The sequence below is a fragment of the Fusarium poae genome, assembly GCF_019609905.1.
Source record: "Fusarium poae strain DAOMC 252244 chromosome Unknown contig_1, whole genome shotgun sequence".
NCBI lineage: Eukaryota > Fungi > Ascomycota > Sordariomycetes > Hypocreales > Nectriaceae > Fusarium > Fusarium poae.
Genome location: NW_025408659.1, coordinates 1,005,202 through 1,032,764, shown reverse-complemented (window position 1 = coordinate 1,032,764; position 27,563 = coordinate 1,005,202). Strand labels below are relative to the sequence as shown.

Genomic DNA, 27,563 nt, shown 5'->3' with positions numbered 1-27,563 from the left:
ACAGATGTTTGGGGTGTGATTGGCGTGCATAGCTCGGAAGCAACGTTCCCCGAACTGAAGTGCATAACTTGCATAAAGACAGCCGCCTTACCTATCTAGGTAGTCTTAGGCTAGTTTAAGCAGCTTCTACATGAAAATTTTTGTGGATTTCACTGTAACTCAGCTACAACCCAAATTGGCCTTCAATCTATGTATCTTTTTTCAATCCCTGTCAGCGGGCAGCCCAGGCACGCAGATCACGCCTTTATTCAAATAACTCACTTTCTCAACCATCTGACACAATCATTCCTTCCATAACATAGAGTAGTGGCGACAGATCCAACAATCGCTTATTCGCGTTTCATCCTGTTGACGGTAGACTTTCTGGCAACACCCATTACCCACAATGTCCGCAAAACCATCCATGCAGTAGGGACCCAAACATTAACCATAGCGTATATGTGCATACGAGATGCAGGGAGTGCTGCCCGTATACCAGTGACGGCCAATGTTGCACCTGCGTGAAAGACATCAAATGCAAAGAAAGCGAACAGGACTGCTTTTATAACTTCTTCTGCATCATAGACGTCTCGCAATTTGTACCGAGCCACATATAATAGTAGCGGCTCAATCACAGCACTGAAGGCAAGAGCCCCCATGTATGAATACCAGAGACCACGGAGTTGCGGAGTGTTCCAGGCCGTCTCCGCATCGCATGACTTGTGCAAAGCCGAGTTCGACCAGAAAGGTCCATTACTGTCGGTCGGAGCCAAGGAGTGGAAGTGATTAGATGGTGATACTGGGATCAGAGATAGAGACACAATGATAACACTTGGCTATGGAAAAGTTAATCAGATGGTCAAGAGGGTACGGATTCATCAGGCTGTTTACTTCAAAGATCATAAAAAGATACTGATAGTACCATGGGAGGATCTCAGAGATACGCGTTGTAGTGCAATCCTTCCCCGTCATGTTGATAGCGAGTTGGTTGATAATTGAGAGGTGGGAAGAGTCGTGTGCTAAGTAGAGAGAAGTCGAGATTCTTGGACTGTCCACTTTCTGAACGGCGGAAAGCGGAAAACCACAAACTATTTTCCTGGTTCATCACGTGATAGTTCTGAAGGTCGTAGACCCATGTCTGGTTATTATGGATCTCTTGGTGGATAACCCAGCTGGATAATATATTGTATCTCATGTGAAGTCTATAACTAGTTATCACAAGTTATTTATTATTTAACTTTTTAAGTGTGCTCTCAATATCAAGATCAGCTGCCTTGTTTTCTGTAGAAGCTATCTGCCTGACGATTTCCCCTCTTTTGGGCTTACGCATTACGCTAAACATAATCCGGGGGCCCCATAGGGACACGCCTAGGCGCCTCTCCACTTCTGCACGCGTAGGCGTGCGGATTATGTCAGCCCCCAATTTGGCACAACTCCACAACTACATTTCGAGTTTTGAGGCTGGCGGGTTTCAGAATCCCGAGATTCAGAACGGCAATGAATTCCTAATTATTAAGCTGAATACAATTCCTGCTTCTCTTTTCCATTATTCTCAGCCGCCTCCCAGATGTCGCGCATGCCTCTTCTGCTAGAAAAAGGATTGCTTTCCATCTCTGCCGCTAAGGCTTTGTAGCTAATATAACATAATCCTCCTTGTGACCAAGGTTGATGGTACGCCTCATCAAGGGCGTTCTTCCCAGCAGGGCGCCTCTGCCTAGCGACAGCATCGCATCGCCAACACTGAAAGCGCACCTAGCAGATGTCCGCGTCCTCGTCAGGACGCGGTAATTGCACGTCCCGGCTGGTGAGTCGTTCTGAGCATGGTCTCCAACAGCCAACTGCTCGAGTAGCCGAGACACGAAAAGACTCGATGCTTCACGCGATGGCTCGACTGCGCAGGCTCAAGCGACGCAATCAGGTGGTGGCGAAGCTTTATATGTAGCTTTATCGCTTCTTCCGCTGATACTGATGGTCAGGCTGGAGGGCGTAGCTTCAGGTTCAGTAATGAACCCATCTGGAAAAGTCGGAGCACGTCATGGCATCATCCTCAACTCGTAGACCGAGATCTCATACGCCCGACAATGTTCATCCTGCTGACAATTCTGCTCCTGCAGTTGGCGATTCCTGAGCCCTCCCGAGCTTCAAGTAGCTGTCAACCTCGGGTGTAGGTTGTTGTGCGACGAGAGAGTCGGGAGATGACGGCGAGCCAGCTTGTCCTTGTGTATGTTCTCTGTTGGTGGGAGAAGGTGTTTGTGGAGGACTGTATGAAGATTGCGGCTTGAATGATGGGCGAGTTCGTCGCTTTGATCGAGCTGTGGTTGTGTCGCTGGGTTTGGCGACCTTACGACGAGGCTGGTCTTCCTCGTCCTCTGTTTGGCGCTTTCGCTTCTGGCGCTCGGCCTGACACCCAGCCGTGTCTGCTTTAGTAGCATTACTGGAGGGCTTGATAGCATGGTCATGTGGTGACGGAAGCGCAGATTTGGTACTGTTCGATTCGGCTGCCCTGGCTTCGAGTCTCTTCTCCCTCGCATGCCTTCGCGCCCGTCGCTTAGCTTCAACAGCAACAATATCTATTCCGGCTCTCGCATATATGCGAACCCTGACCTCGCGCATCGAATCACGAAAGCTTTCGCTGCCTTCATCGTCGGTGTCGTTGTCGGAGCAGCTCATCTCGACCGAGGGCTCATAGAAACGCAAGCCCTGCAGACACTTGGGTACTGGGTTGGCTTCAATGGCGGAGAGAAGTCGATCAAGTTCCTCGAGGAAGTCGGGGTCAGGTCCGGCGAAGCACATGGGTAGAGTCGGCGTCGATGGAAATGTCACCAATTTGGCGCCGAAGGTCGGGACTGGGTCATCGAGAGGCTTGTGATATGATCAGTACAGTTCAGACCATGATTTGACATACTGGGGTACTTACGCCGTATTGTTTTTCATAGCTATCGGCCAGGCATTGTCGCCAGCCGCGTTTTCTCTGTCCTGGGAACATTTGCGGCGCTGATTAATTAATGGTGTCGAGGTGAGAAGCAAATGGCCTGACGCCAAATTGACGCGTCGATGGCGGAAGAATATTATCCCGCTGATGACGATTTGTTCATACCAGCACGTCATTGGTCACATCTTTCGTCTTAAGATCTTAGCCCCAGCTTAGTACCTTACCCTGCACTCGCCAGACCCATAATCATTTTACCCCACCAGGAATTGTTTATTTCTAACTCAAGCTCAAATAGATAACTCAAGCTATGGATATATCAGATATCCCAAGTAGCCAAGAGACGGTCGAAGACCCTACTTTACCAGGCTCTTCAGCGGAAGGGGCTACGATTATTCTTACGCCAGAAAACGCTGAGGCCCGACTGGCGTTTAGTGAAGTCGCTGAATGGCTGCAAGGACAGAGCGAAGATCCTCATCTCCAAGCTGCACGACAACACACACGAAAATGCATGTGGATTTCCTCAAAGCAGCAAAATGATCGTGAAATCGGCCGATTACTTAGAGCAACATCGGAAAACCTTTCATCATCATCACCAATCTCATCGCCACGGGATCCAAAATCATCTTTCCGCTCAAATAAGTCAGAAGATAAGAGTCAAGAGCAATTAATCTGGAAAGGCCACTACTTCATATCGCTTGATCAACCCCCTCAAAATCCGTCAAGAGGATGGGTAGTTGGTTCTTTGAGAGATGGCCCTCATTTGAACGATATTGTCCTTTGTTTGCGTTCTGGTAACGAAAAGATGTACAAAGTCCGACGCAATCAGGCTATTCTCCAAATTGATGAAATAAGCTTTATATATGTGCAGCCAATAACCGAAAGATCCATCACCATGGTCAACGGGGATAAGATCTCCAGGAAGAGAGTTTTCAACCAGTCATCTGCTCGCCTGGCGTTCGGCTCTCTCTACTACCGCATCCAGTATGCTCGAGGATCTTACGCCGACGACTACCCCAGCAGAGTCAAACGTTACTTGGACGAGCACCTCCAGATTCCTAAAACTCTGCTGGAGCTATCACTGACACCAACGCCATCTGAAAGCAGCCCCATCACCATCGGACAATGGACTGTTAGCGCAGGCACTGTAGGCAAAGGAGCTTCCGGAATGGTCAGCATCGCTTCGAATGACCATGGCCAACGTGTTGCTCTGAAGAGAGTGCAGGTTGGGAGAGATAGGGAGCACACACGGAAAGTCCAGACAAAGCTGGATACACTCGCTTCATTATGCCAGAGGAAGAACGAAAACCGGCTGCTGCGACTTATCGAAGTTATCACGGATGATGTGAGATCAGCGAATAGGATAGCAGACGTCTGGTTCGTTCAAGAACCAGCTGCTCAGGACATACTTTCCACCGCCCTCACCAGGGGTCTGTTCAAACAAGGTCGTGAAAGGTGAGATCATCGCTAATGGTACAACTTCACCGCACGAGCTCACCAACCAGGATATCTATCGTCACAACCGTTTTGACAGACATCCTTGGCGCCACAAACTTCCTCCACAGCCACCGCTGGATACACGGCGACCTCAAACCCGGCAACATTGGCATCCGAACATGGACCACCGAGTGCATATCTCTAGTGCTGCTCGATCTCGACGATGCCGAGGAAAGCCCTTTCCCAGGTAGACATCACCCTGCTCGGCCTGGAACCGGCGGAACGATCGGATGGCTAGCACCTGAGCGAGAGATGACGGGATATAACGAGCTGGCTGATATCTGGAGTATTGGCGTCATGGCCATTGAGATGATTTCGGGGCGGCATCCATGGCGACAGTGGAAGAATCCTTGGAGAACAGGCTCTGAGGCTAGTCAGTTGCAGAAAGAGTTTCAAGACATGTATGGAGAAGCCATTGAATCTTTAAACAAGCTTCATAATGAGGGTATGACCTGGCTTGGTGCGACTTACATCGTGTAAGAGCGGTGCTGATTTTCTTGCTAGCTTTGAGAAACGCTGTTCTTGGCATGGTGCGGCATCCGTATGCTGACACCAGCACAATGCCATTCAAGACTTACAGCTAAAGAGGCTCTGAGTCTTCTGACGGATGCTGAGAATGGTGAAAACTCTAGTAAGCGACATAGAGCGTCTTGAGATAGATATCTGGAGGCTTGCGCGGGCTAAGTTGCACTAGACGATACCTTTCGTATAGAGCTTGGGTAATTCGTAGTGAATTCAGGGTTCGGATCAATTCAACGAGCATCAACCATCAATCAACGGGCGTCAGAGATGTTTCAATATCTATCAATCAATTTCATTACTCGCCAAGACATATCAATTCAACGAGATGGCATCAACGTTGATGAAGTTGATGTTTGTTGACGGCGGACTGCAGGGTAGGTGGGCGGACCGAGGCAAGATATTTCGCGCGCAACGAGACGCGTCGTTGACGCGTTCGCCAACAGCAACCACCTGACGAAATGCAGAGCTCGGCCACCATTGCTCCATCATCCACACCGTCAACGCCTTTGCGAAGCAAATCAGCCTCCCCTCATCCCCACGCTCATGATGCCAACTTTACAGGTTCTGACCCCCTGGACCTTACTGACGAGGATCATGATTTCGTCTTCGAACGATTCAAAGGCTACACCCTCAGTGAACGCAGGTCATCTACAAGACAATGGGTATGGAAGTTCGGCTTCGATATCTCAAAGGCGGGCAACAGTGCCACATGGGTCTGCGGCTTTTGCGTTAAGAAGCGAGACCTTCGACCCTCACACTACGACCCTCGAAACCTCAGCAACGTTGAGCTACATCTCTCGAGCTTCCACAACGTGCGCAACGCGAGCGCGAAGCGAACCGTACCGAATACTCTGAAACGTCCACATGACATGGCGGATCAGATGTCGGTCGTTTCGTTCTTTGGCCTCGACGTCAACGACGCGAATCAGCAAGCTATGGCGAATCGACTGGTTGCCTCTTTCAACAAGGAGGAGTTCCAACGCAAGATGGTCAAGTGGATGGTCAGCGCCAACCTGCCCTTCCGCACCGCGCAACATCCCTTTCTTCGCGAAGTCCTCGAGTATCTCAGCCCTTCGGTCGGCATCCAACGCGCGCACATCAGCGACAAGAGCGTGCGGGCGATTGCGTTTCGCGAATACGAGAAAAACAAGGGGCTGGTAGCCAAGACGCTTCAGGAGAGCCCTGGTCAAGTTCATCTTGCTTTTGATGGCTGGACTTCAACAAACGGCCTCTCACTCTATGGTGTCAGTGCCGTATATCGCGACCGACAGGCACAACCCCACAAAATTGTGCTTGGTCTGCCTGAAATGGATGGCAGGCATACTGAGAAGAATATCGCCGCTGCGGTTCTCGAAGTCATCAGCTCCTACGATATCGAGAAGAAGATCGGATATTTCACTGTCGACAATGCATCGAACAACGATACGGCTTTGGCGGAAATCGGGGATGCCCTGGGCTTTCATTGGCCAGAGCGCAGAGTTCGCTGCCTGGGTCATGTTATAAATTTGGTTGTAAAGGCCCTTCTTTTCGGCCAAGATTATGAGTCTTTCGAGCGGGATGTTAACGATGGCCTGCTTACTGTGCAGCGCGAACACGAGCAGTGGAGGAAGAGAGGACCCATTGGGAAGCTTCACAACTTCTGTCAAGAAGTCAATCGGTCAGACCTATGGACGAGGAAGCTTATCTCGGCCCAGGAGCACCGCATTCGAGAGGCAGCAGAAGACTCTGGGTTCAAAGCCCATAAACCAGTTAAGGTTGTCACCGACAATGCCACCCGATGGCTTTCGCAATTCTACATGATGCAACGCGCGCTTCGACTAAAGCCTTTTTACGATACCTTCATATTCGAGGCTAGGGCACATTTCAACTCTTAGAACCGAACAAGATGCGGCAACTTGAGGAAGGGCGTCAGAGAACCCTACTTTCTCCAGGAAGGCAATAGGCTGGAAGAGAGTGATTGGGAGGCAATACAAGCTCTCCATGACATCCTTCTCAATTTTGAGCTTGTCATCAAATCCCTGCAGGGCGACTCCCAGTCTCGCGAGAAACAGCGAAGCCTTGGCGAGGAAGCCATTGACCAGATTCATGGCGCAAGTTGGGAAATCCTTGATGCATATGAGTTTCTCCTCGACGGCCTCGAGACTGCGAAGGGCATCGTGGCAGGTCTTCCTGAAGGTGATCATTTGGTCGTGAACGTCAACAATGCGTGGAAGAAGCTCGATTCCTACTACGCGAAGGTGGGTGAATCACCATTGATCTACGCTGCCGCGGTTCTGAATCCTGGGAAACGTTGGGACGCTTTCGACGGGTGGTACGAAGATCACCCCAACTGGATCGACGCAGCGAGGCAACAGGTGCACCGCCTATGGCGTGAACAGTACAAAGATTTGCCGATTGACGCTGAAGACGTCCTCGAGCCGCCTAGGAAAGCCCTTCGTCTTTCGACCAACAAATTCACAAACTTCAAAAAGCAAAGGCGAGACGTCAGCGGGCAAACGTCAGCCTCCTTGTCACCATGTGCGTCGCCAGCGGCAACTGAGCCGGATGAGTTTGAACTATGGGAGCATGATCACGCTGCAGGCGATAAGCATGTGGAGGACCCGCGTCTTTACTGGCACAAGAGAAGGCAAAAATACCCTCGGCTATCACGCATGGCTCTAGATCTACACACTGTACTTCCCATGAGTGCTGAGGTCGAGCGTCTGTTTAGCGTCACCGGTCACATGGTGGTTCCTCTGCGCAACCGACTGCATGCCGATACTCTTTCACTCTGTCAGACCATCCGGAGCTGGTACCACGCTGGTGTGATCCAGGATCTTGATCCAATGTTGAAGTGGACGGGCAACATGATACCAGATGTCGAAGAATCTGAGGATTAACAGCTAGAGGCTTGGCTTGTCAGCAAATATGGGTGCAACACCTATCAACGGATACCAACATCTATCAATCAATGTCGTTTGTTTATCAACTTCTATCAATCAACCCACCTGTCATTACGTAATCATCTATTATCTATCAACGAGGTGTTATATTGATGCTCGTTGAATTGATCCGAACCCTGGTCAGATATTAAGTTGAATCGTGTGTATTGCTTCATCCTCTCGCAATCGAAGGACTATTGAGACCTTATATCTTCGGCTGGTTCCTTCTAGGACTTGAGTCCTAGAAAGTCCTAGATGAAAGTCCTACGATCTAAGTTTAGGACTTCAAACTTTAATCCTAAACCTTAATCCTAAACCTTAATCCTAAACCTTAATCCTAAAGCTGAGGGTGAACCCTCCAACATTCAACACATTTGATAGTTAACTTTCTTGCTTTCGATATCATTGCCGATCTAGCTTTTGGTAAACCCTTTGGTAAGTAACCTCGTGCAATTTGACTTGACAAAAAAGCTGATATGTTTTAGGAATGCTCGCTTCTGGTGCCGACATCGCTGAAGTAAAAGCTTCCCCCACCAGTCCAACCATCTATGCCCCAGCCGTCGAAATCATGAACCGTCGTGGCGAAGTTTCAGCAACCCTCGGCTGCCTCCCTCAACTTAAGCCCTATGTCAAGTTTTTCCCTGATCCTTTTTTCAGCCAAGGTCTTCAGGCAGTTGAGAACCTCGCTGGTATTGCCATTGCACGAGTCAGTGAGCGCTTGGAGCGAGGCGGTGACTCTAACCGAAAGGACCTTCTGGGTCGTCTTATGCAGGGTCGCGACGAGAAGGGTGAACCTCTTGGTCGTGATGAACTTACTGCCGAGGCTCTTACCCAATTGATTGCGGGAAGTGATACAACTTCTAACTCTTCTTGTGCCCTCCTATACCATGTTGTCAGGACACCTGGAGAGATGCAAAAGCTCTACGAAGAGATATCTAACTAGTGTATGGAAAGTAGTTTTGGTCAGCTCCCTACGCCCATGTCTAGTCACCTTTTTCACGATGTCAATGATGCCTGCCTCTGCTCTAAGAGAATTTCAACACTAACACACGACCTGAATGATAGCCGATAGCGACCGTTGATCTATCAATAGCGGGTATGCCCCCTCGATAGTCCGGAGGCAGCCAAAGCATCTTCTTTCCATCTTCAACAATCCATTCGCCATCCGCGCTTATACCCCATCCAGAATGGCTAACACGTGGTAATGTTATTTTAGTCGACCGATCATTTATGACAGGCGGCAGAGCCGGGCGATCCAGATTTAGAAGTCCAATATCGGTAGAGAGGAGAGCATTTGACGTTGGATCAAATGAAAGGTGATATAATACTCTCCCAACGTTAAGCGTCTGCTCGCATGCGCCCGTGGCTGCGTCCCAGATCTTGACTGTCTTATCACCTGAGCCAGATGCAAGACGCTGGCCATCTGCCGAGAACACCACCGACGTCACCCAATTGCCATGGCCCTCGAGCGTCTGCTTGCATGCGCCCGTGGCTGCGTCCCAGATCTTGACTGTGTTATCATATGAGCCAGATGCAAGACGCTGGCCATCTGCCGAGAACACCACCGACCACACCGAACCGCCATGGCCCTCGAGCGTCTTCACGCATACGCCCGTGGCCGCATCCCAGATATTGACTGTCTTATCATTTGAGCCAGATGCAAGACGCTGGCCATCTGCCGAGAACACCACCGACGTCACCCAATTGCCATGGCCCTCGAGCGTCTGCTTGCATGCGCCCGTGGCTGCGTCCCAGATCTTGACTGTGTTATCATATGAGCCAGATGCAAGACGCTGGCCATCTGCCGAGAACACCACCGACCACACCGAACCGCCATGGCCCTCGAGCGTCTGCTCGCATGCACCCGTGGCCGCGTCCCAGATCTTGACTGTCTTATCACCTGAGCCAGATGCAAGACGCTGGTCATCTGCCGAGAACACCACCGACGCCACCCAATCGCCATGGCCCTCGAGGGTCTGCAGGCATACGCCCGTGGCTGCGCCCCAGATCTTGACTATCTTATCACGTGAGCCAGATGCAATACGCTGGCCATCTGCCGAGAACACCACCGACGTCACCGAATGGCCATGGCCCTCAAGCGTCTGCTCGCATGCGCCCGTGGCCGCGTCCCAGATCTTGACTGTCTTATCATCTGAGCCAGATGCAATACGCTGGCCATCTGCCGAGAACACCACCGACGTCACCGAATGGCCATGGCCCTCGAGCGTCTTCACGCATACGCCCGTGGCCGCATCCCAGATATTGACTGTCTTATCATTTGAGCCAGATGCAAGACGCTGGCCATCTGCCGAGAACACCACCGACCACACCGAACCGCCATGGCCCTCGAGCGTCTGCTCGCATGCACCCGTGGCCGCGTCCCAGATCTTGACTGTCTTATCACCTGAGCCAGATGCAAGACGCTGGTCATCTGCCGAGAACACCACCGACGCCACCCAATCGCCATGGCCCTCGAGCGTCTGCAGGCAAGCGTTCCAATCTGCCTCCATTCTTGGCTTCAACACCATCCAATCCGGCTCCTCCTTCTTAAAGAGCTCTCTGGTGAGACTGCGTTCAGGACTGAACACGAGTGCGGACGCATAAGCCTGTAATGGAGCAATTTCGATGGCGCGAGCATGAGAAAGAATGAATCGGTGCGCATCTCGAAGTAGTTCTGTCAGTTTCTGCGCTCCCGCGATTTTCTATAACCTTGTTAGACGGCTTCCAATATACATCTAGAGCAGCTTACCACTAAAGCCTCGAGCTTGTGTACCGCCTTGATTCCCTCCGACATGCTTCGTAGCAGACCAAGACATTCCAGCCAATACAAGTACTTCTTCTGGATGAATACATGGACGTTGCCGTTATCCCGTAGAATGTCGTTGACCCCTGCGACATCTGAGTCGTGAAGATGGTCAACCCAGTAGACGCATGAATATCGAATTGGGGATAATGGGTCGGGATTAGTCGGTGAGACCTGATCAATGGAGAATCCTGGCGTGTTGAGACTGTAGATGTTTCGTCGAAGAGTTTCCGACAGGACCCCTAGCGACCTCGAGAAGAGGGCATAGTGCTGGTGCGCAATGCCAGAAGGTAGGATTTGTTTTGACGCGTTCTTGAGCAGGAAATCTTTGGCTGATTGATGCACAAAGTAGATGACGCCTTTTCGAAGAGTCAGAAAAGAACCACAGGAGCTGATGATTTCTTCCAACTCATCCTGGTCAAGATCGTCGAGCGACTCGGCAAGAGCCTTCAACTCGTCCAAGTTGATGGGTCGGTATACAACCGAAGCAAGAGCGAGGGTATCCTTGCAACGATCTGCATCTTTCGAATCGCTGATATGTTCCACCATTCGCTTATAGAGAGGATCAAGACCTGGAGGGAATGAGTTCAATATGTCCAGCGTATATCGTTTTCGGACCTTGGGATATGCCAGTTCTTGACAAACCAAGGCTACCCAGAGAAAGGTGCCATCGGCATTGCCAACCAAATGGCGTTGAACAGCGTCCCTTGTTTCCTTGTCGTAGTTTTTGAGGCCCGCCAGTTTCTCCACCTTGTATCCAATGTATGTGTTGACAGCCTTGGAGATGGAGTCTTGGTTCAGCTCGAGCTGAAGCCTGACCTTCTGCTTTGCATGGCCAAGTTTCTCCTCAATATCCAGCCAATTGCGGCTAGATATGATCCATTTGGCTCGAGACGGTTTAATGATCAAATCGAGGAGTTGGTCGCGGCTTGTCTTGCACTCATCGAGAGCATCAACAATCAGGATAGCACCGTCTGAAATCGGGTCATTAAGCATGGCTGCGAGGATCTTGGATAAGGCTTCCCAGGCATTCCCGTCCTCGAAAAGCTGCTTGCCCTCATGGTCGTGTTTCTCCCGAATATGCAGGATGAGCGATGGTTGCTGGGCAACTAGCAGATAGATCAGACCGCGCAGCACCGCAGTCGCGTTACTCAGCCTTGCCTCAGTGACTTGGCAGAAGAAGTAGGACAGGTGATTGCCGGGTTCCTTCTCCAGCTCGTCGATGATACCACATAGCAGCATCGTCTTGCCCTTACCGGGGTCACCTTTGATCCAGAGCAACTGGCTCTGCGGATTGTCACGCCACTGCCGGAATTCGTTGTTGTCGAGGATCCAAAGATAAGAGTCCCTGAGCAGGCCGCCTTTTGTCTCTTGGATGCGCGTTTTGTCGTCGCGAGGGTCAGTCTCGCGCAGGTCTTTCAGGCATTGCTTCGCCTCGTCGTCTTGGTGCCGCTTCTCTTGATGTTGCGTTTGCGTTTCAATGGCCGAATGTACGCCTTTGATGGCCGAATGAATGTTTTGGAGATTCATCTCTAGAGCGCCCGCAGCGTCGGTGAGTTTCCGAAGTTGCATTCTGCTCTCTCCGGTATTGTATTGCTCCATTTCTCCTTGCACGGCAGCCTCGGTTTCCTTGATCTCGCTGAGCTTGCCAGCCCAATCGTCGATTTTGAGCAGATCCCTTCCGATGATGGCAGCCCAATTCCGGTAGTAAAGGCAGACACTCTTGATTTGATATGTAAGGAGCTTCTCGTAGAGCTGCACGACGTGCTTCTCCAGTTGGACTCGCAGCCCCGCAGATGATTGCTCGGCCTTGTTCTCGTCAAGAAGCAGAGACACCAAGTTCCAGTACCACTCCATTCTCGACAGGACGTAGGCGATGCCTTTGCGGTTATCGCGTGCCTCGGCGATGGGGTTCGAGAGGATCTATTAACTGTCAGCAGGGGACCATCCATTGTTCTCTCACCGGATGTGAGGGCCGATCACACACACCTCCAGTCCGAGGCAGACGCCGACCCAGGCGACAGCAGCTTCCGGAGCGGCATGCAGCGCCTTGTCCACTATTCTTCTGACCTCCTGCACCGCTTGCAGGCCTTCGTCGATGCCTTGCTTGATAGACGCTTGCTTCTGCGTCCGGTCCAGTCCAGCCTGAACCAGCTGTTGCATTTGGCCACATCGTGTCCTCGGAGTCTCTCCTATCTCGTTGTCTGTTGGTTCGCGAGTAGCAGAGCTCGGGTCGTCTCCGTGTAGCTTAGCTGATAAGATCTTCTCGTATACCCCAACCAGTTTGGGCTCGTTCTCTTTGAGCTTATCGTAGGCCTCGTTCCAAATTCGCTCTTGTAGACTCGGCAGTGGTGAGGTTTCGGCATCTGTCGAGGTGAGTGGAGAAGGCGGTGGCTGAGATGTTGGCTGAGTTGCTTGCTGAGCAGATGTTAGGGAAGCAGATCGAGACGATTTCGGTGAAGATGGTGCAGTGGCCGGCCACTTTTTACGGCTCTTTAAGCACTTGAAACATGACTCCGCTTTCTTTCTCAAGGACGATTTTGGTGAAGGTGCTGCAGTGGCCGGCCACTTTTCACGGTTCTTTGAAGAGAAAGACAAGTTCCAGTGCTTGAGAAGCGATTTGGATTTCATCTTTACAGAGATCATGGCGGCTTCGCTGTGCGGTATGCAAATAGCTCCAGGATAATTCTCGTTTGGTTGATGGATGGCGACCAAGTGTCACCACCAACAACCCGAGCAACACATTTATAGGGGTTCACACGCACGGCATTCTCACGCAAGGAAAGGCCTCCGCAGCTGAATAGGATCCATGTCGCTTGCCACTTGTAAAAATAAAAATAAACCCACAGGAGGGCGGTTGGTCGATCTGATATTCAGCTGCACAGGGGTGATGGGCTACGTGACACTGAAGGACAGAGGATGGCGGCCACACCAACTACTGATGTAACCCCGGGCGCTGAAAGCATCACAATTTGAAAGGACAAGATTCACTGTATCATTTCCGTACAGCCCGCAGGGGTCTCGAAAGTTGGACCGATACAACAAAGGTCTAATTTATATTCAATACTGTAGAAAAGATAGCGGACAAAAAAAAAAGCTCAGTCTCGCGCCAATATTTGAGACCCCTGCGGGTTGTACAATCGAGGGATATCTTAGCTCTGACCGATATTTGCACCCCTCGCCTTACCTTTACCAACCCCACAAAGCATGCTGACGTCTGCTGTCGTCCCGACACCCCGGTTGGGCTTGGCTTGGTTCTCTGTATTGAGCCTTTTTTTCTTCTCTTTTTTGCGGCAAGCACGAGGGATGACCGACATCGTCATACTCACGACAATCAACGGCACAAAATCATTTGTCAGTGAACTGGGCTTCCGCCTTGGACATCGTTTGTTCAAAGCCAGACTGGTCTACGTGGAAGTGATGCGGTCCCGAAAAATGACAATTCGTCCCTGCCTGTCGTCGATTTCGGCCCAAGAGACTGGCTAAAAATTATTCGAAAGGGTCAGCAATCCAGTGCCGGCCGACAGGTGCACCGCCGAAATATTTCGGATCGCTTGAGATAAGCAGTCCTGGACACTGGCGGAACGTGCCTAGCTTCGGTCTAACTTGAATGATCTGCGTGGTCTTTACCGCTTTGTGTTCACATTGGCCACTAGTTAGTTTTAGCTTTGTTGTTAGCTCACATGACATTACAGCGAAGCACACCATCAATGCGTGAAGGTGGGTACGCAGATGACAAAGCTCAGAGGTCAACGTCAACAGGGATATGACGAAAAGAAGGCAGAGAGAGGGAAGGCAGAATCCAAAAAGAAGAACTGGCAACAACAAAAAAATAAAAAGGAAAGGAAAAAGAGATAGGGGAGAAGCGAAAGCCAGAAGCTAGGAGGCCTAGATCAGCTTAGCTTGCGAGGCTAGTTCTCGGGCTTAGGCGACGCTAGAGCCGGGAGTCAGTAAGGATGCAATTAGCGCAGACTCCACCATGAGTCCATGATCGTCCTCCAAGGACGACTCAGCAAAAAGACGGTGAGCTTTATGGATCGCAACTACTCTAGTAGTCTCTTTTCTGGCCCCTAATGCGGCAGTTAATCGTCGTAGAGGCGTTGCAGATGGCATGGCTACGCAACACAAGCAGCTTCGCCAACTCATCCGAGCATCGCAAATGTGTTGATGGAGTACTGAAAGAGGAGCTTGGCCCCATGCATGCCGGGGCTCCGCAACTTTCATGGCACATACTTTGGCGGTGTAGCCAGTCTTTCGTCGAGCAATATCCCGAAGGGGTGGCCCAAGATGCGAACCAGGACGACGCGCTGAGCTAGTTTGCTGATTCCAGCGAGAGGTTAACATCATTCGCAGTCGGCCAAGCGTTGAACTCGACGCATGACAAACCCTAACGAACCGATTGACGGTTCTGTCTGTCTAAATGGCATCGATTTGTTTCTGTCGGGATTTGGAAAGCTGCTCCCTCCTGTATCGGCAATGTGAAACGGAAGTGCCCATAATACTTACGGCTGATACGACGGGCTTTTAGCTGTTACGTAACTGTAATGATGTCACCGATATCACATATCCCATATCCTGGCCCGTAAGAAGCGTTTTCTTACAAGTATATCTGTCGCCTTCGGTACATCATGAGTTGTGGGTGGGGTGGGTTTACAGTTGGCTGCAAAAAGTATTCGCAGGTGTGCAGATAAACCTTGACTTCTCCAGTTAGTAGCTTCAATTAGCTTAGGTACTTGATACTAGGTTATCCTCCTGATAAATGTATGATGTAAAGTATTGAGAACCTGGCAAGCTACCCTTGACTAGCTTCCGAGCATCAGGGCTACCTGTACACCTGCGAATACTTTTTGCAGCCCACTGTACGAGATTGTAGCGAGACTGCAAAGGGTCTTGGGATCAACGGTAGCGAGAAGCTTCTTGACGTGGCAAATGTGCAGGGTAGGGAATCAATCCATCCACGTCATTATCCGGCTTTGTGGATTAACTGAGGGATTTCCTAATTGGACAATTCAGGAACCCGCCGCCGACACCTCATCATTTGTCGGTGCCCAAGTAGAAGGCTGGCGGACTTCGGTATGCCCCTCGTTGTTGGTCGGTAGTTCCGGGTCAAGAGGTAAGTCTGCCATCTCGGTTCACCGACCGTATGAATCGAGTAAAAGAGGAGACATTTGGGTTCAGGCATTATAACGCGTCCGATGTTTTGCATGGGTAGATCTGTTAATGTTTGCGCAGAGGTATAGCAAATATTAACGAAATATATCAGGGTACTCATCCCCATGACTAGCGTCCACGTCAATCCACTCACTCTTTTTAGAAGGCAGGTTCCGTGTTCCCCTTGATGCTAAGTCTTGTCTGGGGTTGAAGATCAGCTTGGCAGCGGACTGATCGATTTGCAGTAGTAGTAGTGTTTCTTATGCCTGGGAGAATGGATCTTAGAGGGCCTGTGGCTACGCTAAATTGTTTAAAATAGCATCGGTTGTCAAGGTTGTAGTCATTTAAGCGGCTATGTCGGGTTAGAATGGAATGAACTTATTCCGCCTGGGGGGATGCATAGCGAGGAAGTGTAAACTTTCATGTTTTATTACTTAATCATGACTCCTAAGCTTCCATCTGCGCGCAAACGCGGTAGGCCGTCACTGAACCGCGCCTCTTGGCCCTATGAGGCGTATCCTCCCGGGCGGAATGAATTCAATTCAATGAACCGCGCCTCATCATCACCAGATTATCCAACCCAGCGATCGTTACACGCAGCGCAGCGCATTCATCAAGCATGTGGCATGTGGCCAACTGAGTTCTGCAAAGGTTTTGTACCTGAGACTTGGGGTGTTCGACTTATCGAGAGCCTTTCTACGTTGGTGTCTCTGGTAGTGGCTGCTGAGAACGTGGAGCTCGACGAGGTGCGCCATAGATTGAAGGTTTTCGCCACTAGCCATCCGCGTTTAGATCGCCCGCGACTTCGTGAGCTAGACATAGCAAAGGTGCGAAAGTGGCTACGTGGGATGGGTATTGATACTAAACAAACACGGCGATGGAATGGACGTGCGGATGATGAGGATCGGACTGCGGAGAGTGACAGAACCAAGGCAAACTCTGAACCGGTTGATGAGATTATCGCTCTAGGCTTTCGAGAAGATCTCAGCAAATACGGAGACAAAAATGAAGAAGAGACTGAAGAAGATCCCGACTTGACTGTCGAAGACGAAGAGAGCGCCCCTCATAAACGAAATCTTTGGTCGCGAAGCAGAGACATCGGTGATATTCAGGATGATGAGCCTATGGAGGACACCATAGCGGCCAATCCTAGGTCTGGGCCTGCTATAATCAATGGACAATCCAGGGGCAGTCCTGTCGCCTCCAGCTCCGCCTCCAACGCAGCCGAGTCAAGCGCTTGCCCTCGGCGCGACTTTCAACCACCATCTCGCTTGGCTCATGATACCTCCCGGAGCTCTATTCGCCGTCCAGAGGGACCAGATGAACAAGCGTCCGCGCCTTCTGCTGCTACAACTCCACGAGCTTTTCAAAGCTCGACGCAGCCACGCGAACTACCAAGCTCCCAAACGACGGCGCCTCTCACCTCTGCTTCTCAGAACGCCCAGGGTGCTCAACGATCTGGTGTGCAACCGCTCAAGCAAACAGCGTCATCTGTTCCGGGCCATCCTCACACTCCCGTGTCTTTTCCTGCGACAACTCCACAGGGCACTACGCGTCCTCCGCAACAACCAGGCAGCCAGGGATCAGCAACCGCGGCTCAGAACTCTGTACAGCTTCGCGCACAATCATCAGCATCTCTACCCACCCCCCAGAGCGCGCGACAGCCTGACCAACAATCAAGTAGCCAGCCATCCATGTCCGGAACGAGTTCTCAAAGCCCCTCGACTCCTCGCGCACAAGCAAGCTCGCAGCCAACACTGTCTCGTTGTACCGGCACTACTTCTCAGGCCTCCCAGAGCTTTCAGCAGCAACCGAACCACCGACCATCGGCGTCTATCAGTGCGACTCCTCAGGCATCTCTACACTCCCACCTAGGATGCAGTCAACCATCGACACCTCGTCCCATCGCCCCTGCTAGGGCTAACAAGCGCCCTGCTCCGTCATCGCCAGTAAACACATTTACATCCACCAACAACTTCATCAACCGCACAGCGGCGAGCATTTCAGAATCACTCACAGCCCCTTTAACCAAAAGACAAAAGACTGCTGACATTCAATGTCCAAGTTCACAGGTGACTGGATCATTGGATTGGGACGCTCTTCTTGTAAGTAACATTTGCAAATCCAGTCAATCCGATGTGGTCATCATAAACTAACATCCCTTCAGCCCACCGGAGACGAATTCAGAGCAAGCTTGAAGGCTGCTTCGGCTGCCTTATTTCCTCATATCAAGAGCTTCGAAGAACTTTTAACATCCATCAATGACGAACACTGCCGACTCACCGCATTTGAGCGCAGCCTCAGACCTACAAAGAACGAGCAAGCAACGGAACAGGAAAAAGCCCAAGACGCGCTCAAGGATGCCGAGAAATCAATGGCCACCGAGAACAAGTTGCTCAGGGACCTGGAAGATCTCTACAACAAATATCCTGGAGATAACGAACTTCGCACGTTCCTGGATAAACGAAGACGAACGGTTCGCGAACATGAAGAGGTATATACCGCAGTCAAAATCCAACTTGACAAGAGTGCTTCTGGGCTTTTCAAAACCGATAGCAAGATTGCGTTGGCTACCAAGAGGATTGGGCAGCTTGAAGCCGAGAAGGCTGAGGTCATGAAAGAGAAGATGGGGATTGATACGGCGGCGAAACGATTGATGCTTATGTCTCGTTTTATGGAACCCGGCTGGCAAGCTAGACTGGCTATGGTTGAGGAGGCTTTGGGAGAAGAAGTTATGCAGTTTGCATTTTCATAGGGGTTTCATTGTTGTGAGTGGTGGTTGGAGTTGTAATATAGGGATATCAGCTTTACTAAGCGTGACGTTGGTGTGGAGGAGATATCTTTAGCTTATTCGGACAAGCATCGTATTGAAAGAAACCTACCGAGATGACATGGACTTGGTGTCATCGCCCAGAGGCTGAAAGAACTGCATGAAACGGATAAGGGATTGAGTGCTGTTACGCTGAGATTATGTTAGGGTCGTCATGTATTTAAGAGATGGTTCTCGACGAACTGACTCCAGCCAATACCTAGTTATGAAAGAAGATACAAGCCACCAGTTCTAACTTCAGGCTGCAAGCAAAATAATAAAGATCACCATCTCCGGTCAACAGACTGTCACTAGAGTCTCGACGTCATTAATAAGTTTTGAGTAACTTGAACTAACGTTCATATCTCAATTATGACTATTCCTTCATCCACCAAACCCAATCAGTTCTCATCATCATCAAAGCCAACCTGTTGAATATTGGAGGGTTCACCCTCAACTTCGGGATTAAAGTCTGAAGTCTTCAGCTTAGATCGTAGGACTTTCACCTTAATATCTGACAGCTCGTCAAGTTGATGGATCGAAATTAAAATCGAATCGACTGGTCGATCAATTTCGAAGCTTGAAGACTGGATTCGAGGCGCTTGTGGATGTTTTATGGTGAATATGCCGACGTCTTTTCAAAGGCGTTTCTGATGGAATGTCGCGAGTTTGATATGGATAGCGCTTCATAATAGGCTGCATGTACATTAAGTGGCAAAACTTGATATAAAGAAAGGATTCGCGGAGAAGCAGGGAGGAAAGCAAACAGGGTAGCCAGTTAGTACCCCTCGGATACTACCCCAGATAGATGTTAGAAGCTTAGCAGGTGTACATACACTAGAGGAGGAGTAGGCAGCGCATGGACATCTAAACCCGAGAGTAGGTGTGATAACCACAACATAGGTAACGGAACTGGCTGTATATAGGGATCGACGAGAACCTAGCCATAAACTGCTACACGTTAACAAGATGGAAGGGCGCACAGACAGACACCTACCCTTTGGGCTTGGAAGTATGGAACAAGTCGTGAGAGGCAGTACTTGAGTGGTAGTAAGCATAGAATCATTAAAACGTCTATAATTCTGCCCCTGCCTGACCTTACCAAATCCTACTAGTTCCTCCTTAACAATCCTGTTGGCTGAGTCTTTCCAAACACAACCGAAAACCGACAACCTAAACCCATCATTGATCCCTACATACGCAACGGATAGCCTGGGATGGAATTTTGACTGTGAAATATGCTAAAGAAAGTAGGATGCAATACGCAAACGAGCATTAAAATGGCATTGATGCATATCAGCAGATTCCTCACGCTTTGGCCTACCCTTACGCCTTATTTATCCGCATCTTCTACTGTCGTCGATTTTGGACGCTTTTTGATTGTCATTTTTTGGCCAGCATCGAGATTTGACAGAGACGTTTACGGCCATTCTAGCCCTGTCCCTACTTACATAGCGGATCTTCAAATCTCATTATACATCTTCTTTTATGCTCCAACCTCCCACATATCTTCATTATGTATTAGGCACTCGCTTCCTAAATATCAGAGATCTATCATAATTGCTCGCCATGGATAAATGCCGACGCCGCCGGCCACCCTAGATCGACACAGCGCATTCTGGCTTTGAAAACTGGCCCAACACAGAGCCTGATTCCTGTTCGTTTCTTAAGCTGCCAAAAGACGCGAGGAGCCTTATCTGAACCAAAGAGAAGATGTCAGACATAATCTCGCAGCTGCCAAACGAGATTCTACGAATCATTATGGAAAATGTTCAGGCTGGCGATCCATTCCACGTCCACCGTCCACGTATCCACGGCGTGGAAATGGATGGTCCGTGCATCCATTTCCATCCATTCAATGGAGCTGGCCGTTACATAATCCATCCATCCACGCCAGGGTTCCGTGGAATGGATAGGTGGAAATGGAAGCAGGGGGATGGACTGGTAGGGGGTTCCCTAGCCTAGTCCCTAAAATACCCTGTAATTCAGGGTAGACCAACTTGGCCATGGTCGGTAGAGATCTCAAGTACCTATATACCAGGCATTTTCACATACAAATTAAGGTATTTTTAAACAGAACATAACAGCTAACGTGGTTGATAAGCGAATGCACCATCCAAGCGGGTGCACCAAAAACCCCAGCCTTTAACTTTCAAATCCATTTAAAAACACCACAAGCCATTTAATTAATTAAATATACTTACTATACTCTTCCCCAGATGTCTCAATTACTACCTGACAGGTCCTTGCATTATGCCCGGCCTTGCCGCATACACCACAACGCCGACCACCCGGTCGCTCTGACCTTCCTCGACCACCACTTCTTGACGATTCAGCCACTACCTGCGCATCAACATCCATCTGATCAATTACTTGCGATGCTTCCTGTACAGTTATAGCCCCTCCTTTCTGTAATCTAGTTCTTTTTGCCCTGCGGCGCCGGCTTAGTATCTCATTTGCATCTCGAAGATTTCGGACCTCATTCCTCAATAAGACAACCTCATGCATAACTGCCCTTGTTGCTTTAGTATTTGACTTTAAAGCTTCTATTATTGACTCTGGGGAGCTGCCTCTATGTCTTCTGATTCGTTTTTCGAGGTATTCAGACTGAGATTGAGCCTTAATTGCTGTCTTTGGGGTCTTTGAAACCCATGGGGTTAATGGTTGGCTGACCTCCCCAGGAGGCGTTGGGGTTCGTAGCTGCACATCAAGCTTTGAGATCACGGCTTCTGGGTCAAGAGGAGCAAGTCCAGCTCCTCTAAAACCCCCCGGATATTGCTTTCTGTGAAAGTAGCTTTAAAGGCGGCATAAAAGGCCGGGAAGAACTCGGTCTTGAAATGTGGGTTATAGAGCATCTAATCAGATGCTCTATTTCTCGACCATAAGCCTGTTTCAGCACTGCAAAGCACCCAACATCAAGAGGCTGAAGTAGGTGAGATGCATGAGGTGGCATACAAAGCGTGATAATCTTATTATCCTGACAGTATCTCTCAAAGTCAGCAGAGTGGTGGCTTTCGTGGCCATCGAGGATCAGAAGACGATAGGCACCAACTGATCGGTTACTTGTAGACCGATCAAAGTGCTTTAGCCACTCAAGACCTAGCTCGTTATTTGTCCACCCATTTTGGCTCGTTGCAATAACCCAATCGGCTGGGAGGTTGCTTTCTCGGTACCAGTTAGCAAGGTGATATTGGCCTGCACCAATGATAAACGGGGGGATCGCCCGGCCTTCCGCATTAATCGCCTGAATTACTGTAATCCATTCACGATTTCCAGGCTGCACTGATTTTGGTCTTCCTTGCCTTTCTGAGCCTGTAACTGCCATTCCAGCCATAATAACGCCCATCATAAAGCCAGTCTCATCAAAGTTCCAGATATCATCTGATCGGATACCATACTTCGCGATTGTATTCTGTACAAGCCTAAACCAGCCACAAATAATAGTCGGATCTTCGCATTTAGCTCTCTGGTAGTCATATCTCCGAAATAAACGTATCTTTAGCTCTGGTTGTCGCTTTACGAAGTTATGAGCCCAGCGCTTGCCGACAGGTGATGCGTCGCGGTCGGCAAGAAGAGAATTAGCCATTTCTTCTACAAAACGCAGTCGCGCAGGAAATCCTCGCGAATCCAGATCAAGGAGGAATTGAATTATTATTTGTTCCTCTAGATCAGATAGTTTCCGGGAGTTCGGGATACAATCGCGTCGCGATTGAATGCCATTTTGACGGCGACGTACCATGCAGTACCCACCTGCCGGTCATACCCACCTACCGGTCAGCGAAAAAAAAAATCCCCCATACATAATGCGCGTTTGTAACCTCATGGGAAAAAATTAATAAAAATAGTAAAAATAAGTTAATCACTGGAGTTCAGATCAAAATTGGATCTATTTTAGTATTCTCTAGGTCTCTTAACCTCACGCCCTGTGCGGGTGCGTACGACACCTAATTCTTCCCTCCCTGAATATGACCTCTCATCCTCTTCCATCAGTGATGTTATTGGATTGGATTGGAGCTGGATCCGAGCCTCGATCCAATAATGTTTATATTGCGCAGTAGTGCTGGGTGAAAATGTATTTTATAAAACTTGATTGTTCATTATTGATATGAGAGTTCTTCTCGGGTTTATATCTCTAGATGATTTCATCTAGGACTTTGAACTCTAAATCTAGGACTTTCAGTCTGACAGTCTAAACCCTGAAAGGAAGGGGGATCCCCGGATTTTCCAACACGCCCCCATCCACCTTGTCTTCAGGGTACAGAGTCATCGTGGACTTCAGTACTCCAAATAATACGACCTGCTTCCTCGATCGGACATGCACTGACTCGAATGGCTTCTAGAAAGTGGCCATGACTGACTGCATTCAACGGTTTAGTGAGTCCGTCTGCTACCTGCTCGTGTGTGCTAACGTATTGCACATCAATGTTCCCGGCTTCAACTTCTTCTCGGATATGGTGCTCGGTTAACGGAATGTGCTTTGTCCTTTGGTGGAGCTCAGGGTTTCTGCATAGCTTTAGGGAACCCTGGTTGTCGCCGTTCAGTAGGATGGGCATATGTAGCGGAAGGAGCAGTTCAGAAAAGAGGTTCCTAACCCAGGCCAATTCTCTGGCACACTGGGAGAGTGCTGTATATTCAGCCTCAGTGGTCGATAGTGCTACTGTTTCGTGCCGTTTGGCCCTCCATGAGACTGTAGACCCTTCAAGTTGAACGAGCCACCCGAACGTCGATCTTCCCGTAACGGTGTCGCCTTTCCAATCTGAGTCGGCCCAAGCTGTGATGCTCCAAGCGGATTCAGGATCTTTCTTGACGCCCCCAAGCACTAGGCCGTGGTCTCTTGTCTGCTGTAGATAGCGAAGACTTCTTTTGATCAGTCGTGAATGTGCTGGTGATGGATTCGACATGTATCTCGAGAGTACCGAGAGAAGAAAAAGCTAAATCGGGTCTGGTTTGGGTCATTCCATACATCAACGAGCCGGTTTTCGAGCTATAGTCTTCTCGTTCTTCTGGAGAAGCCGAGTCGCCATTGTCTCTTGGTTGCAGTGTCGAGAGTGAATTTCGCTCCATCGGGGTCTTGACCGGTCGGCAATCCTCTAAGCCGAATTTCTTCAGTATTCTGGTAAAATATGCATCCTGGGAAAGGTAGATCAGCCTTGAGTTCCTGTCTCGGGTTATTCTTACTCCAAGAAAATGGCTAGCGGGACCAAGATCAGTCATGGTAAAGATCTCTCCCAGGCGGGCTTTGTACCCTTGGATTGCTTCCTTGTTGCTGCCCATGATGAGGAAGTCATCCACATATGTGATGATGATCACTCCCGTTGTGGGATTGTGATATACGGCCGTGTCAGACGTTGCTTGTCTGAAGTCAAGGGATTCCAAGGTCTCCTTCAGCTTCTTTTGCCATTGCCGAGGCGCCTGCTTGAGCCCATAGAGGGATTTGATCAATTTGCAGATCTTCTCAGTTGAAAATCCTGGCGGACGGTCTTCTGGGTGTTGGTCAAAATACTCGACAAGTCCTTCCGGCATTTCGATGAAGACTTCTTCGTCGAGGTCCCCTTCCAAGAACGCCGTCGACACGTCCATCTGCTCAATTTCCCAGTCAAGACAGGCAGCAACGGTGAGGAGGATTCTCCAGGTCGCCGATTTGGCAACAGAGGCAAAGGTCTGGTTGTAGTCAAAGCCGAACTGTTGTTCAAAGCCTCTGACCACCAGCCGCGCCTTGAACTTGTCCAGGTTGCCGTCCTCTTTTTTCTTGACCTTGAATACCCACTTGACTGTAAGTGGCCTATTGTGAGCTTGGTTGCGGTCCAGCATGCGCCAAGTTCCTTTCGTGAGGAGACTGCGCAGCTCACTGTGTATTGCTCTGAGCCAATGCTCCCTTTGCGGACCTTGAAGCGCTTCAGTCATTGTTTTGGGCTCAGTGATCACCTCTTTTCGGGGATCTGGCAGCTTAGCTGATGTCATGGATGTTGTCGTCTGTCCATGCTGAGGATTATGCACCTCGGCATGCTGAAGATTGTTCACTTCAGACCTTCGTGGGCTCGGAGTTTCTGTCTGCTCCGTGACTGACTGTGGCCGGCTTGAGATGGGAGCTCCGTTCTTGCGGATTTCCGGCTTCAACATCATGCTCAGTTTCGGTCAGGAGTTCTTTCTCCCCGACCTTTTCGTAGAATTTCACATTTGCAGAGCGGACGATCTGATGTCCCTTTCTGCGAGAGGGCACCCAGCAGGTGTAGATCTGTGAACCTTCCATGCATAGGTAGATTCCAGCCTCTCCTCTTGGACCAAACTTGTGTGATCTCAATCTTCGTTCTTTTGGTATGTGTATCGTGACTTGTGAGCCACAAATTCGTTCTCCGGATAGATCCGGCTTGTTGTCTTGTCCGGGGAAGGCCTCGTTGAGAAAGCTTTCCATGGGAGTGAGGCCATCAATTGCCCTGGTGGCTGTCACGTTTGTCTTGCGCACCATATCTTCCAGGACCAATGGCCAGAGCTCTATCGGGATTCTTTCCGATTCCATGGTTGCTCTGACTTTGTCAAAGATGATGCGGTTAGAGCGCTCAGCAACTCCGTTAAATTCAGGAGTATATGGTGTCGTCTTGATGATTTTGACGCCGTGGGTGTACTCGAGGTTCTTGAGAGACGCACCATAGAGCTCAGAGCCGCCATCCATCTGGATTGCGTACACTCGGATGCCATACTGAGTTCGTATCTTCGAGATGAGCTGGCCTAGAAGTTCCGAAGCCATTCCCTTCCTCGTGAATGTGTAGGCCCATCTCATTCGATGTTTATCATCTGTGGCAATCATTCCCCATCGTTCGCCTCTAATACCCGGTGGATTGACTTTGAAGGTGTCAACATGGATGAAACCGGCCTTGGAGGCTCGCTTCCGTTTGTTTCGTGGAGTCCATCGTAGGGCCTTTGCGATATCGCAGGCGAGGCAGTAATTGAAAGGCTCATGATTGTGGTGGCTGTCGCAGAACATTCCTCTCGTCATTTTGGCAGTCTGCGATACCTGATATACGTTGACGTGGCCGAGTCTTCGGTGCCAAAGATCGACATCCAGGCATTGCTTTGATGAAACAATGTGGTGATTGCATGGTTCTGGCTGGAGTTCGGAGACGGCCTGGTTTGAAACGGCTGTCTCTCTGACCTCAGTGTTGACGTACAGACCGTCCCTTCCTATACGGAGGAGACCAAAGACGTCTCCTGTTGGGTCGTATATGTCGTTACCGTCAATCCAGCCGCCGTTCTTGTACAGCCTGAGCCCTGACATGACGTTTACCGGAAACTCAGGGATGAATAGCGTGTCTTTGAGGTTGACTGTGACCTGATCGCCCCATTTGTTTATGAAGCAAATTTTGACTGTCCCTCGACCGGATGGGTACACCTTCCCACCGCCCGTAACGAGGACCGTTCGGGTTGCAGGCTGCAGCACTGTGAATAGTCTTTGGTCGTTGCAAATGTGGACTGACGAACCCGTGTCGAACAGCCATTCTGCGGTTGAAGAGATGCTATCAAGGGAGACCTTACACGTTTCTGTATTGTCCATAGGCGGCTCGTCTGAGACGCTGTCTTCAAGAATCAGAAAAGATCGCTCGACTGTCATGTGATTTGATTCCTTAATATGGAGATTCTTGCTGTTGTCGCGTTGACGATCATGCTCCATGAGTTCCTTGGCGAGACGGACTGCCCAGTCGGGCCGCTTACCCTTATGGGCGAACCAACAATCATTTTCGTGATGTCCTCTCTTCTTGCAGTTTGTGCAGGTATAATCCTTGTGCTTGCCGACTCGATGATTGGTCTCCTGGTTAAACTTGTTCGCGGCTCGCTGGTTCTTTGAAGAGCCTCTCCTCCGTCCACTTGCCTCTTGCTTTCTTGTGGTTAGGCCCTTCCTCCCGGTCTTTTTACCGTGGGCCCAGTACGTAGAGGCAGTACCATGACTGTCATCGTCATCTGATGACCTGTTTTCATCAATGAGATCTTGCTGCATTGATCGTAGTGTTGGCGGATGCTCAGAGCGAAGGAGAGCCCGTTGTCTGGCAGTCCAGTCGGGGTACTCGTTCTCACAGGCAGTCAGATAGACCACCTTTTGAGGGTATCTGAGATTGGTTCCTTTTGCTCGAGGAGAAGTTTGACGAGTCGTTCGAAATCGACATTGAATTGTGGAATTGTCTCGTAAGAGCTTGATTTGATCCGGATAAACTGGTAAAGTGTTGTCTGCAGGAGAACTGGGCCTGTGCCAATACAGTAGACCTGGAGAAGGTTGAACATCTCCTGGGGGTTTTCAATCCCGACCAGTTGACTGAGTGCTTCTCCAGTGCAGTTACCTCGGATGGAGACGGCAGCTTTCGCCGCCCTGATCTTTTGATCCATTGTCTGCTGTTCCTCGGGAGGGTAATCACCAAAGACAGCATCTTCGAGACCATTGATCCGAAGAATGGCCTTCTGAGCTGGGCAATATTGCTCCCAATTGGAGGGGCCGCCTAGCTTGAGCTCTTGCGGAAGGAAAAGAGTATTCTTTTCGGAGATGACCGTGGTACTGTCATAGGTTGAAGATGGTGTGTGGTCTTGACCTGAAGCACCAGATCGCGACGATTCGGATGCAGGCGACACTCTGATGGTGTTGCGAGTTTGCATAGTGAAAGGTGGGGCTCGACGTGAGGCCATTTTGGGATGAGGTTAAAGTTCGGTTCTTTGATTCAGAAGAGAAACCCGGTGTTTGCTAACCCGGGCTCATAACCTAATGTTTATATTGCGCAGTAGTGCTGGGTGAAAATGTATTTTATAAAACTTGATTGTTCATTATTGATATGAGAGTTCTTCTCGGGTTTATATCTCTAGATGATTTCATCTAGGACTTTGAACTCTAAATCTAGGACTTTCAGTCTGACAGTCTAAACCCTGAAAGGAAGGGGGATCCCCGGATTTTCCAACAGGTACTCAGTGTTGCAG

The 27,563-nt window shown here is 49.8% G+C and overlaps 5 protein-coding genes across 5 annotated transcripts; 2 read left to right on the top strand and 3 right to left on the bottom strand.

Annotated features, from left to right (window-relative positions):
* Positions 1-329: 329 nt before the first annotated feature.
* FPOAC1_013091 (uncharacterized protein) lies at positions 330-951 on the bottom strand (the record flags this gene model as incomplete). The annotated part of the gene is made up of 2 exons (XM_044857433.1): positions 330-815; positions 871-951. The coding sequence occupies 2 exons, from the start codon at positions 949-951 to the stop codon at positions 330-332; spliced, it is 567 nt and encodes a 188-aa protein (XP_044701616.1).
* Positions 952-2,064: 1,113 nt separating this feature from the next.
* On the bottom strand, positions 2,065-2,965 carry FPOAC1_013090 (uncharacterized protein; the record flags this gene model as incomplete). The annotated part of the gene is made up of 2 exons (XM_044857432.1): positions 2,065-2,841; positions 2,897-2,965. The coding sequence occupies 2 exons, from the start codon at positions 2,963-2,965 to the stop codon at positions 2,065-2,067; spliced, it is 846 nt and encodes a 281-aa protein (XP_044701615.1).
* Positions 2,966-3,218: 253 nt separating this feature from the next.
* On the top strand, positions 3,219-4,989 carry FPOAC1_013089 (uncharacterized protein; the record flags this gene model as incomplete). Its single annotated transcript, XM_044857431.1, has 3 exons — positions 3,219-4,363; positions 4,414-4,850; positions 4,910-4,989. 3 exons carry the CDS (start codon positions 3,219-3,221, stop codon positions 4,987-4,989), a joined length of 1,662 nt encoding a protein of 553 aa, XP_044701614.1.
* A 3,884-nt stretch (positions 4,990-8,873) lies between these two features.
* Positions 8,874-13,297, bottom strand: FPOAC1_013088 (uncharacterized protein; the record flags this gene model as incomplete). Its single annotated transcript, XM_044857430.1, has 3 exons — positions 8,874-10,550; positions 10,598-12,574; positions 12,641-13,297. 3 exons carry the CDS (start codon positions 13,295-13,297, stop codon positions 8,874-8,876), a joined length of 4,311 nt encoding a protein of 1,436 aa, XP_044701613.1.
* Positions 13,298-16,242: 2,945 nt separating this feature from the next.
* Positions 16,243-18,557, top strand: FPOAC1_013087 (uncharacterized protein; the record flags this gene model as incomplete). Its single annotated transcript, XM_044857429.1, has 2 exons — positions 16,243-17,907; positions 17,970-18,557. 2 exons carry the CDS (start codon positions 16,243-16,245, stop codon positions 18,555-18,557), a joined length of 2,253 nt encoding a protein of 750 aa, XP_044701612.1.
* Positions 18,558-27,563: the final 9,006 nt, after the last annotated feature.